At 35.3% G+C, this 14837-nt stretch overlaps 1 protein-coding gene across 2 annotated transcripts in view; it reads right to left on the bottom strand.

Moving 5' to 3' along the window:
• CDC42BPA (CDC42 binding protein kinase alpha) overlaps nt 1-14837 on the bottom strand; it is a 156783-nt gene that overhangs the window by 60870 nt on the left and 81076 nt on the right. For both annotated transcript variants that reach the window (XM_032215166.1, XM_032215167.1), the window contains exons 10-13: nt 13426-13592; nt 10995-11117; nt 2400-2533; nt 21-263 (exon numbers count right to left, since the gene is read on the bottom strand). In XM_032215166.1, the coding sequence (XP_032071057.1) occupies nt 21-263; nt 2400-2533; nt 10995-11117; nt 13426-13592 (667 nt within the window). The remainder of the gene's footprint in view (nt 1-20; nt 264-2399; nt 2534-10994; nt 11118-13425; nt 13593-14837) is intronic.

The raw sequence follows: 14837 nt of genomic DNA, 5'->3' as shown, positions 1-14837 counted from the left end.
GATGGACAAATGAAACTTACTTCTTTCTTTATTCTGTCTGTTCTACGTAATTCTTGCCTCAAGCTTTCTGCCTTTTGCATTACCACTTCCATCTCTTCTTCTTTATCTCTAACTTGGCGGGTAAGCTTCTGTTTTTGTGAATGCAATTCCGTAAGTCGCTCATTCATTTCAGAGAATTCCTGCATGGCCAGTTTCCGTTGGCTATGTGCATCTTTCAGTTCTTTGGTTTGTGCCTTTAACCTCTCATTGGAGTCAAGCAGTTCCTGCAATCAGAAACAAAATATGACATATCCTTAAATATTAGCTTTCTATCACTAAATAGGGTTAAAACAAGTAAGACATACAGTTTGCAGAAAATAAAAAGATAAGTAGAAAAGAAGTTAAAAATGAAAAGCTACGTCCATTGAAACTTTAAAACTAAGGGAAAAACAGAACCAGATATTGATGGCAAAAGACTTGAATAAGGTCTTTTTACCTCATAAACCACCTCCAGTCTGGACTTACTTGGTAAAACCAAGTTTTAATACCCTTCTTGAAGGCCAAAAAGGATGGGAACAATTCTCACATCTGGTGATAAGAGTGTTCCACAGAGTTGGGATCATAGCATAATAGGTCCTTCTTGACCCCACTCACCAAAATTCCTTAGCAGATGAGGTCTGCAGCAGGTCTCTTCTGCTGCTGTGAACAGAGCAGACTAATCCCATTGGGGTGAGATGGGCTCCTCAGATACCCGGGATCCATACATATAGGGCTCTAAAGGTAATAATCGAAGCTTGAACTGGACCCAGAAGCAAAATGGTGTCCAATGCAGCTTGTGCAACAGCTGTGTTATACGTTACACTATAGGGCCCTAGAAATGTGTGTGCCCTTCATTCTGCATCAGCTGTAGTTTCCGGATACTCTTCAAGGGTAGCCCATAGTGCATTGCAGTAATCCAACCAAGAGATGACTAGGGCATGAGTGATCATATGCAGGACATCACAATCCATGCAACAGGCACACAACATGAAACTGTGCAAAGGCCCTTCTAGCCACGATTGCCATTTGCTCTTTGATCAGGAATCGTGAGTCCAGGAGTACCCCAGATTGTGTACTGGATCTGTCTGCATCCCCATCCAGAACTAAAGATGATAAATAACCAGATCCTGAGAATTCCAGCAACCCGGCCACTTCACCTTGCCAGAATTAAGTTGAAGCCTATTATCCCTCATCTAGGTCTCTACAGTCAACAGGCACTGAGAAAGGACAGACACAGCATTGCTTGGATCACTTTTTAAAATAAAGAATAAGCTAACATAGTAACCTCTATGAAAACACAATCAATAGTGTATGGCCATAAAAAATTCCATTAGCAACATGCCTCTATTTAATCCCTAACATTCTATATATTATATGAAGTTCAGATTTATCTTTTCCCAAGAAGAAGACAGCAAAGGATGAAGGTTTATTTTTTACTATCTGTTTTTATGTTGATACAGAAAAGAAAGCAATTCTAATTTTTATTCTGCACTAAGGAGTTAGATGTTATAAGTCAAAGAACCTTGCTTTCTGATTTAGTCACATATACATGTTGCTACTTGTTGTTAGTGAGCAAATTTTTGTGTGACTTTCTACCTATCATCAAACAACATTCAGCATCTAATATACATTTAGTTAATATAAACATGGACGTTAACATAGGTGACTGCTTCTTTCTATTATCTTAGAACACCTAACCAATTTAAGTACTTATTATAATTAATCATACACAATAATGGATTGTAGATTAATTTAAATTACTTTAAAATGTTTTATCACAGATTTTTATGGTGGTTTTTACTAGATAATTTAACCTTCAAAGTTAATTTTCAGATTACAAAATTCAAATATTCTCCTTTCTCTCTGTGCATTTACACACAAATACAGGATGTCTGAATGTTATTTATATCACTAATCCCAAACTTTGTATATGTTACTTTAGAATAGAATAGAATAGAATAGAATTCTTTATTGGCCAAGTGTGATTGGACACACAAGGTATTTTTACCTTTGGTGCATATGCTCTCAGCGTACAAGACAAGATACATTTGTCAAGAATCTTAAGGTATAGTTGGTATAGTTCTTCCATGATCTACCCCATAATGAACAATCTTACCTGAGTTTAAGAAAGCTTTCTGTATAAATATAGCAGTGAGCTTCTGAAGTGGTTTAAAATGTGGAATCAATCATACAGAACTGCTCATGTAGTAACATTTGTAACTATTTTTAATAATAATCATTTTAGAAATACTATCAAATGCAGATAGATAAAGTCATATGGCCAAATTATTTTGATGTTTGATATTAAGATGATTGAATAGAGAGGTGAAATATTCTAAAACTAAAATAGAAATAAAAAATGTTGATTGGATTGTTTATACCTTATTAAGATCATCCCGCTCTTGCTTTAGTGCTTTTATTTGCTTCTCATAAGTTTTGATGTGTCTGGTAGCATCTTCTAAATCTCTTTGTGCAGAACTGGCTTCTTCAAGTTGCTGCTCTAATTGCCCAGAATCTATAAGAGAAAATTACTGAGAAATATAAAACACTAAAATAGAAGTCTTACTGCTACTTCTCACAACAGAAGAGTTGATGTTTAGATACTATTTGTCAGTTTGTATATGTGAAGTGTTGACTATGGTAGTAGGACTTTCTGCCAGTTAAAATGAGAGGTAAGTGATCCTGCCTCCATTTCTTCTTCAAATTGTGTCTTCTGGAAAATGAGCTCCAGACTAAGGTTAGGGATTAGTGTGGGGTCTGTGGTCAATTTTGCTAATTTTAGATTTTCTCTTCGTAGATCAGAGAATTCCCTACAATGTCATGGTGAGAATTTCACCTCTGTATTATTTTATAGAAATGGGATACTGTTTCCTGGGGAGCTTAGCATTGTTAAAAATAATTATAAAGTTTTAATTTAAAAACTCCAGGTTGATCACAATTTTCTTTCTTTATAAATCAATTAAAAACAAAATAGTAACTTCCTATTAAATAAAGGCCTTTTTAAACGGGAATGTCCAAATTTCATGGAAGGTCATTAATACAGGGTATGAGATGGCCTTCCCTAGGTAGGGGGTTACAGATCCTAGGTGTATGAAGCCTCTAAAGATAAAATGTAAACATATCCTAGTTAATGCCATTGGTAATTCTAGTGGGAGACATATTTTTCTGATATATCTTGTGTGCATAATAATATGAGTAATCTGAATTAAAAAAACAAAAGGCATTTATAGAAAAACACTGTATTAGCTGTCAAAAGGCCCACAGACTGAACAGGAAACAATATCATTACACCCCGAATCCACTTATTATAAAATGAGACATTAACTGTGACAAATGCCCACCAGAATAAGAAATTCATTTCTCACTCTGAAATATCTATTCTATACTGATGAGAAATAAAACTGAATAGAAAAAAATAAAGAATTTCTACCTAGAAGAAACCATATGGGGGCCCTTATGCTTTCTTAACATTTTCTTTATTATTTTTGGTACAATATCAACTCATGGGTGTTGTCTTTAGAAACCCCCCCCCCCCACATAAAATCAAGTTAATATCTGTGTTTGGTTGGTTGTGCAATTTTGCCTCCATCTTACTTATTTCTGTTAATTCAGAATAGGGTTATAGGAACAGAGGACAGATGACAGAGCTATGAAAACATGAGCATGCTGAATATGCAGAGATAATAACTGGGATTAACAGGAAATAACATAACCAGGAATAAATAAGATCTTTGAAGTCACCATGTTGAAACAATAGAACCCACAATATTTAGTTTTAAAATTGATAAACTTAATTCTAAATAAATAAGGAAAAACATTCAAATCTCTACAAATAAACTTTGAATTCAGATTTTAAATACCCTTGACTAAGTAAACATGAAATTCTTATCTGAAACGGTTAATTTCATGATATTCATCTTCATGAAATTCAGAATCACAAGTTGTAATGCAGGTAATGCTATTATTTTCTCTTAAGAAAAATGTAATAAGATATATTGCATAACATTTACACATAGCAGTTAGGTGAGATACTGTCTAAGCCAAAAGCTTTGGTGTATAATTTAGTAAATGAAACAGAAGGGTGCTTAGTTTTTTGTGTGCATGTTCTTAAAATCATCAGAAGTGTTACCTTACTCAAGACAAAATTTTGTAGTTCACATCTTATTATACATAGTTGACTTTAATTACTTCTAATTAAAGGAAGGTAAATTAAATAATTAAAACTCTAATTCAATGTAATATTTATTACATTTATGTTATTATTTCTGAAACTGCAAAAGAAATCTACTCCCCAAGTTTTTATTTTTAAAACAAATTAGCAGTCACTTAAAAGAAATAAAGGATGCACACAGAATATTAATCATTCATTTTCATTATGTATAGTATCTTGAGTCTAATATATCCTAAAGCGTCCATTTGTTTTTGCTTCAGACATATTGCCAAGATGCTGACAGATCATTTTCTGGGGAACAAGAAATAATATAGACGAAGCTATTTGAAATTTCAAATAGAACGAATTCTAGTTTTTTTTTTACTGTGCTGTTCATAAAAATATGGGAATATTTCAGCTGCATTTCAAAACGTTTAGTCTTACAGTCTACACACAGCAGAGTGCAGAGCAGCAGAGATCTTGGAGTTCAGGCAGGCAAGAGTGATTGTGGCTGGGACTGAAATGTGGGAGAAAAAAGGTGAGTGGGGTAAATCGGAGCAGAAAGGGATATCAAGACTGGAATGACTTGAATTGGGACAAGTACTTGCTTAACAATCCACAATTCTCAGTTAATGATGACAGCAGATATTCCCTTAAAATTTAAGGGAATTCCCCCTTCCCTTAAAAATATAGATCTGTAGTCTCGAAGTGCTCCTTGATGCCACAGTTGTTACAGTGCATTTACAGTGCATCTACTGTAACAACTGTAATTTTTCTATAGCTATTTGGATCTGGCAATGAATACCAAAGCCTTGGCTAAATCACTGTTAGATTATAAAGTGTCTATGTAAGACTACTCTTGAAGAATGCCTGGAATCTCTGTCATGCAAAATGGAGCAGCTAAGGTGATGACACTAAGACAGATTGATTTTATGCCTTCCAGGCAGACTGGATTCTTGGCAACTGCATGGACAATGCACTTTTCTTGGCAACATTTTTTGGAAGTGGTTTGCCATTGCCTTCTTCACAGAGCTAAGAGAAAGTGATTGACTGAAAGTTACTTAGTTGGCTTTGTGCCTATGGCATGGCAGGCCAATAACTCACAATTTCTGGCCTTTAATCACTATACCAAACTGGCACTGTCATTAGCAACACCTGCACAATGAAAATAGTTCTGGGCACTACTACAGATACTAAGTAATCAGAAATCTGTAGAACCTTTTTCCAATTAGCAACTTGGAAGGTAATAAAAAGGCTTATTGCTTAAGAGCTTATTGCTCTTAATGAAATCTATTAGTCAATAAATGTACAATTATATTTATGAGTTCTGATACTATCTTCCACAGAAATATTAAGATCATACTATGTTAATTTTGATAAATTAATATAGGGATAATTCAGAAGTTTTTGATTTTCAAATCCCTTAAAATCTCAGGGCCTGAATATCTGAGTGACAGCTATGAAACTATATTAGAAGCTCACTTCGCAAGAGAGGCCTTTTTCTTGTACAATGACCAACTTATGGGATGCATTCCCTTAGAAGATACACTTAATCTTCATTTTTTATGGGTTAAAAAGGAATTCTTAATCTTTCTTTTCATCCAAGCCCTTTAAATTATTTTGATTGTTTTAAATATTATTTTTTGAGTTTTGAAATCCAAACTTTAAAGGTTTGAATCTGAACTTTAGATGAAGTTGGTTAAAAGATAATGGAAGAATGTGCAGAGGCAGCTCCTTTACTTTTTCCCTCTACAGATTTGGGTGACTCTCTCACCCAAAATATTAGGCTTGAAATATTCTAGATATGCTATTATGAAAATGGAAAACTCTATATATGGAAATCACAGGGAACAGAATTAAGGATCAGAAACTCTACTTTGTAATTGTGACTACGATATTTGATGGATTTATAAAATCTCCCTTTACAGCTAGCAATTATTACATGCTTTATTATAGCGACTTGTGTAATAAGATTTCTCATCTATCTTTTTGCCATTAGTGAATTCCAATGTCACCTAGAATCCTTACTTTTATAAGAGCAGAAAATAAAAGAACAAAGAATACACTCCATGTTTTTATTCAAGGCAGCAAATTAACCATGCCCTCTTGTTATCATCTTATTTGCTAACCTGGACATATTCTAGTAATTGTGGCACTCTCATTTTTTCATTTTGGTTATCCCTTTCTCCACCATTTTTGAGATAATCTGAACACAGAATCTAAATGAAATGCAAATGGTATTACATTAATTCAGCAAAGAAGTCACCATTACCATACTCAAATATAAAAAATAAGCCCAAGTCCTGCAGTGATATATTATTGTGATAAAGGGGCTATCCTTGTAGGGACAGTAAAGAATGCTGGAGGGTATGCCAAAAATATCCAAACAGAACAAGCCATGGCATTAAAATTATCCCACCTATATCAGATAGCAGTTATTTAGCAATAGCACTTAGACTTATATACCACTTCACAGTGCTTTACAGCCTGTCTCAGCATATTGTCCCCAACAATCTGGGTCTCCATTTTATCAACTTCGGAAGGATGGAAGGCTAAGTCCACCTTGGGCTGGTCAGAATTGAACTCCTGACAGTTGGCAGAATTAGCCTGCAATACTGCATTTTAACCACTGTGCCACCATGGCTCATATATAGAAAGTTGTTAGAAATACATAATCGTTTTACTGTCTATTTATTTATTGTATTTATATGCCACCCATCTTGCCATCAAGAAATTCTGGCAAAAATGGGATTCAACAGGAAGTTCTCCAGCTGGACAGACGTGAGGGATGTGAGCTCTGAAAAGCCTCATATGAACCCTGTCTGACAAACCAACTCCAGGGATCCTTTTTTCGACCAGAACCCCCCTCGAGGGGGGGGGGAAGGGAGCATCTCATCAGACCCAGGGGGAGGCAACAGGTCCCTCGCAGATCAGAGATTTGCTCTCTGAATTGGAGTAGGGGCGGCAGCATGGCAACATGGCTGCACAAGGAGCTGGCTTCCAGCCAAAGCAACTGAATAGGAGGGTGAACTCAAGATGAAAGACAGGTAAAAAAATTCATTTAACCCACAGTCATAAATCAAAACTTGGAAAAGGGACAGAAAGGGAGAAAGCAGAGAAGTGACAAATCCACTCAAATTCAAACTCTAAATTTGGTTTTGAATTTGAAATAGAAACCAAACATTCTGAAGGAATTACTTCATCCGAATGTCTTCCAACTAATATATCTTAAGCAACTCTAATTAATAAGAGGTGGAATGCAACAACGGAGAAAGATCAAGAAAAAAGGACTATTTTCTCACTGACAACTGATAACCTAATCTTGCCTGTGCGGGAAGTTTTAATTAACCAACTCCCATAAATCAGAACTTGGAAAAACAGGACGTGAAAGAAACACACCTGGGTTTGGCTGTATGCAAGTGTGTTCCAATTTATATATTTTGAGCAACTGTGGCCAATGAGAGGTGGAGAGTGGCAAGGGGAAAAATAATAACAAGGTCAAGAGATGGGAAAATACGAAGTTTTTTTTCTTTTTTTCTGCAAAAGATCAACATGGCTCCAGCTTCTCTTCCATTTTCATATTAGTTGAATTAGCTAAATTTAAGATCAACCAGAACTTTGAAATAAGATCTGTACAACTAACTGCAATTTTGGAACTGGACATTAAGGAAGAACAAAAGCCCAAATTGGCTCCCATCATTCTCCACAGCAGTTGAATTAGAAAAATTCAAGGTGGACCAGAACTCTGAAAGAAGAACTGTATAATTAACTGTAACTTTGGAACTAGACATTATGGAAAGGTGGGAATTTGAAGAACTACGTGAAATTATAAAAAATATTCATAAATCATTAAAATCAAGGTTAAATAGAATTCTAAATTCAGAGAAGCAGGTATTTAAAGAATAAAGGAAGGAAGAAGAGGGGAGAGATAATGAAGGGGTAGAAATGGTTGGAAATAAAAAGCAGACAAAAAACTCCATTGGGTTTGGCAGTGGTATAGGGAAAATTGAAAAGGATGGATGTGTCCCAACGAAAGAAAATAAAAGCAGACAAAAGATGTTTCAGTGATTGACAGTGGCATAAGGAAAATTGAAGAAGGAGATTACGTCCCAACAAAGGGAAATATAAAAGATTTCTTTGATGGTGGTTTGGGGAAAATTGAAGAGGGTGGACATGTCGAAACAAAGAAAAGGGAGAAGGTAAGAATAGAGAAGTGGGACAAAAGACTTACTAGGAACAACTAGAAATTGTTACATGGGAAAATACAAAGCTGAGATAAGGGATCTCTAAATTTGTGACAATAAAATTAAGTCGCTGATTGATTATGATAGTGGAAAGATAATGAAATAAAGGTTAAAATATATGGAATATGGACAAATATGAAATTGATATGGGGTAATTGTAAAGCAGAGGTTTGTGATTCACTTTTATACATGATAATTAAACTAAGTTGCTAATTGATTGAATATGACAATAGAAGGACAATTAAGCATGGGTTAAAATATACGAAACATGGACATATAGAGAACTTCTAAGGATGAACAAAGTGAGATGTGTACCGCTTGTTATTCTATATATTAGATTAAGGGAATTGTGATGAACATTGAACAATAAGAATTGCCATTTATAGATAATTAAGGGTAACCTAAACCAAAATATGGAAAAATGGAGAGGGAACATGAAATATACTTACAATAGGAAACTAGTGAGATTTAAAGACAGAATCACAAATTGGGGGTGTGTAAGGATGCATATTTATATAAATATAATGATGAAAATAGCTGGGAAGTGTAACCAGATCTACATCTCGGTCAAAATAAGGTTGAAGGGGGTGGGGGTTAAAAGCAAAATGACTATATATGTATACTTTTTTCTCTTTTTTTTTTAAAGGAAGAAGATATATGTTAAAATTAAATATGTATATTGAAAAGGAATTATAAATACCATCAACATAAAATGGAGCTCGTTCAGAAGCTGAAATACACCAAGTAAATGAGATGAAGAGTGTGAAGTAGAGGGGAGAGGTAAGGAAAGAAGAGAGGGATAGGAGAGAGGGCAGGGGGGAGGAAGAGGAGAAGAGAAAGAAGGAGTGGAAAGGGGAGAGAGGAGAAGGAAAGATGAAGGAAAAGTAGAGAAGAGAAGGGCGACAGAGGGAAGAAAGGAGGTAGGGACGTGGAGGAGAGAGGGAGAAGAAAGTAATGGATAAGGTACAAATATGATGTATGAAGAGCAGAAGAGACAATAATTGTTTTTGGGAGTTGATGGCAAGATGAAATGATGTAAACATGTTGACTATGTAATAGTACACATGTGGTTATATGTTATGAAAATTAAAAATTTAAAAAATAATATATAAAAAAGAGACTCTGGCAAAAATGGCAAAAGCATAATTTCATAGTGTGTGGGAGAAAGGTAATGGTAAATCACTCCTGTATTTTATCAAGCAAATCACATTGAGAGACAAATGACTTGCAATGTAGTGCTGATGATGGGCCTCTTATGCTGAGAAGCTCTTAACATGCTACTGAGGAATATAATCAAAGGGGTTTTTTTGAGCAACAATGGGCTTTATGATACAACTAAGTTAAAACTTTTTGGCTACTGCTATGCAGGGAAAGAAAATCTGCAGTTGCCAAAACTGAAATACAGTGGGAACATGGAATGTGAAAGATGAACTGGAAAAGCTTAATATCGTGACAGATTAAATGAACTGGCTACACATTGATATCTTACGCATCACTGAATTGAAAAGAACGAAAACTGGATATTTTCAGTCAGAAGGTCATACTGCTTACTACCCAGGACACAAAAAACCAAAAAGAATAGTGTTGCTTTCATTATTAGAAAGGCTATATAGCAAAGACAGTATTTAGGTACAATATATTTAGGTAAATGCAGTCAGTTGACAAAATCAATTGCAGGACAGCCTTCAGTTATCAGCGTTTATGCTCCAACCACTAATGTAGAAAAATATGAAGTTGACTAATTTATTGGCCAAATCTCTCTCTCTCTCTCTCTAAATGGCTGTGTGTGTGTGTGTGTGTGTGTGTTCCAGCATTAACTCTGGAATACCTCAAGCAATTTCAACTAAACTTGGTACACAATACAATACAATAGCAGAGTTGGAAGGGACCTTGGAGGTCTTCTAGTCCAACCCCCTGCCTAGGCAGGAAACCCTATACCATTTCAGACAAATGGCTATCCAACATCTTCTTAAAGACTTCCATTGTGGGGCATTCACATTTTCTGGAGACAAGCTGTTCCACTGATTAATTGTTCTAACTGTCAGGAAATTTCTCCTCAGTTCTAAGTTGCTTCTCTTTGTTTAGTTTCCACCCATTGCTTCTTGTTCTACCCTCAGGTGCCTTGGAGAATAGTTTGACTCCCTCTTCTTTGTGGCAACTCCTGAGATATTGGAACACTGCTATCTTGTCTCCCCTAGTCCTTCTTTTCATTAAACTAGACATACCCAGTTCCTGCAACCATTTTTCATATGTTTTAGCCTACAGTCCCCTAATCATCTTAGTTGCTCTTCTCTGCACTCTTTCTAGAGTCTCCACATCTATTTTACATCGTGGTGACCAAAACTGGATGCAGTATTCCAAGTGTGGCCTTACCAAGGCATTATAAAGTGGTATTAACACTTCATGTGATCTTGATTCTATCCCTCTCTTTATGCAGCCTAGAAGCAGTTGATAAGTAAGGTTTGTCTGTTGACATTATACATTGGATGATAAATGTAAAATTGAAACATTTGTGAAGGAAATTGTTGCATGTTTGAGCAGAAAACTACAATTTTTTTCCAATATTAAATATTGGTACTTACCAGTTACTTGTTTTCTCAATGTTTCAATTTCATCCTTCAGGCTTTTAATTTCTAAATCTTTGCTTGCTGTTAATGGACCATCTACGGTTGAATAATGTAGGGCCTGGATTGTTTGTGTGGACTCTTTAAAAAAGCAAGTAAGATATAAGAAACTGTATTCTAAATTTTCAATCCATACATTTTGGCATTTCAATATATGGTATTCACTTGGGTAATATGGTGCCCAAGTATCTGTGGCCTGACAATTTTTGGACCTGATAGATTTTATAGAATCTTATAAAGATTCTATAAAACTTTCTGTCATGCCAAACCTTTGAATTTCTATAAGGAACTGACCTTCACTTTCTTCTAGCGATCAAGAACAGTAAGAAAATAAATCTTGCACTATTACATTGATCCTATTTTTTAAAAACAGTACATTAGCTAATTTACCAAGTGATGGCATTTGTGCTAAGCGTAGTTGCTTTTCTGTAACTACTGTCCAACAGGTAGATAAATTGTAGAAAAACAACTAACTGCAGCCACATAGTGCTCACTGATGGTGGTGGAGGCAAATCTTCCTGAATGGATACCACTATTTGCCAATCATAGAGGGAAAATTCACTGCTTACTAGCATTTACCACCATGGAACTGAGTGGTTAGAGTGCAGTACTGCAGGCTACTTCAGCTAACTGCCGGCTGACTGCAATGTGGCAGTTCAAATTTCACTAGACTCAAGGTTGATTCAGCCTTCCATACTTTTGAGATAGAAAATGAGAACCCAAATTGTTGGGAGAAATATGTTGACTCTGTAAACCGCTTAGAGAGGGCTGAAAAGCACTGTAAAGCATAAGTCTAACTGCTATTGCTATTTCAACATAGAAAACCAAATGCTTTAAATCAATCTTAAAAGAGTGATTTGCTGGCAAGAGAAGGGGAAACAGAAAACGTTGAAGCCTCCTATATTGTATACCTTTGGAAAGCAATGGAAACTAAAATATTATTTTGTTACATTCTTAAGTATCTAAAAAAAGATCAAATTCCATTAAGGGAATAAATGAACAGAACTTCAGGGAAGTCATGTAAGCTAGATTTTTTCTACAAATCATAAACTAGGCTAAGCAAGTATTCAGTACAAATCTCTCCATAATGGGGAATGTGGCAAGAAAGGTGATATAATGGCTTTAGTGACCAAAGTTACAATGGCATTGAAAAAAGTGACTGATGACCATTTTGCACACTTAGCGACCATTTTCACACTTAGCGACCGTTGCAACATCCTCATCGTCACACGATCAAAATTTTGATGTTTGGCAACAGATTCGTATTTATGATGCTTTCAATGTCTTGGCATCATGTAATTGCCTTTTGACAAACTCAAATGGGGAAACCAGATTCACTTATGTTACTAACTTATCAGCTGCAGTTATTCACTTAAGAACTGTGGCAAGAAAGGTGGTATAGTGACCAAAGTTACAATGGCATTGAAAAAAGTGACTGATGACCATTTTTCACACTTAGCAACCATTTTCACACTTAGCGACCGTTGCAGCATCCCCATGGTCACGTGATCAAAATTTTGATGTTTGGCAACAGTTACAATTTATATTTGTAAATTGTAGTTATGTTGAAATAAAAAAAATATTACAATACTATTTTTGCATTGTATGAAAAATTTTGCTGCTCCGTATAAAATTTTTAATCAACACCCCCCCTTCCCCCCCGGTCAAAGGTGTCACTCTTTACCAATCTGAAAATCTGGTCACCTTATGTAAAACTCCTCATGCACATTTTTGTTACCTTGCATAGAAATCCCACCCTCTATCAATTTCACTTCTTAAACTATTTTATGTCCTCAATTTCATATTTAGTCTAACCATCATTACGCAGCAGTTTTCTGTTTTAATTGTCTCACTTGGTTTTTGTTTCTGAATTATTTTTAAATCTTTCATTTCAACATTAAAATGCTCCCATTTGTATGTTTCTTCAAGCTCTTCCATACTGTATTCTCTGATCCTCCAGAAAAACACTCCAATAAAGCCCTAGAGGTCAATTGTTTTGCAACAACAATTTTCCACATATTCTAAAGTTGTAAGCCATGGACTGGGTTTGACTTCGTTTTAATTTTGCTCAATACATTGTCACTCTTACTTTACTTCTTTTCTTTCTGCAAATGTCTTAACAATACTTCGGCTCTATGTCTGTCTTTGCAATATCAAAATATTAATAATTTCTTGTAATTTCTACTTTTAAAATATATTCTTTTCATCCAAATTATTACTAAGCTGTGACACTGACTATACCACAGTAAATTAATGTCCAGTTATATGCGGAATGTTTTCAAATACTGTTTCTACTGAAAATGTAGTAATATAAGTCTTTCTACCACATAAATTATGGAATCCAAAATGGACTTAAATAGATAATCATGTATACTTTATATAGGAATACCTTGAAGTTTTCTGCTAAGTTCCAGTTTTTCTTGCTCTAAACGTCTTATTCGTCTCTCATATGCTTCTGTAGCTAAGGTATCTTCTAGCGTTCTTTGAACATTGGCATCAAGTTCCATTACACGTTGCCCAGCTGCAAATCTTAGAGTACTACGATCCGAAAGGACACTGAAAAGATAGTTATCAGGTTTAGAACATTTTAACAGACTGATCTTTATGACTTTCATATTAGGATAATTAAAAGTTCATATATGCATTCCAACAGAAAACTAGAAGCTGTTAGGTCTCTTTATTGTACTTTTTTTTTGCAAATGTATTCATAAGGCCATCATAAATTGAAATTGAAATCCAACATAACTCAAGTAGAAATCCACTTGGATATTCTAATGAAATCCATTCAAAAGGATTGTCTCTCTTCCCTCTTATTACCCTCCAAATTGACTTGTAATGATCTTCCAAATATCCAGAGTCAATTTTAAATGGCAATAGTCGTAAGGAGGAACAAGAATAGTTTTGCCATCTCTCCCAATTCCAGCAATGAAATAACAATCAGTAGAAAAAAATAACTAAAAATTACTCAGATACTAATACATACTCTTAAAATATCTCCAATTCTGCAGTGATGCTAAAAGTTTTGTGAAGCCTTATGTGTTTTCAATATTTCTGCAAAAATCTGACCTAAAACACAAACTGTTCTGCATACAAATCCTAAAACTAGATAAACAGAACCGAATTAAACAAATGAGTCAAACATATTGTACTTATTCACTGATTTATTGTGGGAAATGATTCAAAGGATGCTCAGTTCTGCACATCAGCCTGGAGGAATTTTAACCCATTCTTCCGTGCAGAAAAGTTTCAACCCAGGAATGTTAATATGTTTCCTCTCATAAACTGCCTACCTCAGGTCCTTCAACAATATTTCTACAGGATTAAGGTCAGGATTTGGATTTGGCCATTTCATTTCTTTAGTTCCTAAGGCCTTTAGTTCCTTAGACATCATTCAGATATTACCGTATTTTTCGGACTATAAGACGCACCATGATTTTGAAAAAATAAATGGGAAAAAAAGTTTTTGTTCTCTGCAGGCCTCCCAAAACCTTTGCACACCTCGTTTTTTGGCAAAAAACAAAGGGTGTGCAGAGCTTTGGGAGGCTTTTAGCGTGTTTGTGGGGGCAAAAATGAGCAAAAAATGGCCCATTTTTCATAAAAACGGGCCATTTCTTGCAAAAAAAAAGGGAGAGCATGCAGAGGGTTTGGGAGGCTTGTAGACTGCTCCTGGGGGCTGGGGGACAGGAACAAGCAAAACTGACCTGTTTTTTGCTCTTTTTTCCCCTCTCCAGCCCTCAGGAGCACTTTGCAAACCTCCCAAACCCTCTGCACATCAATTTTTGCAAAGGGGGCGGGATGTAT

The sequence above is a fragment of the Thamnophis elegans genome, chromosome 4 (genome assembly GCF_009769535.1).
Source record: "Thamnophis elegans isolate rThaEle1 chromosome 4, rThaEle1.pri, whole genome shotgun sequence".
Lineage (NCBI taxonomy): Eukaryota > Metazoa > Chordata > Lepidosauria > Squamata > Colubridae > Thamnophis > Thamnophis elegans.
The sequence above is the reverse complement of the archived record's forward strand: the minus strand, read 5'-3'. Positions and strand labels throughout refer to the sequence as shown.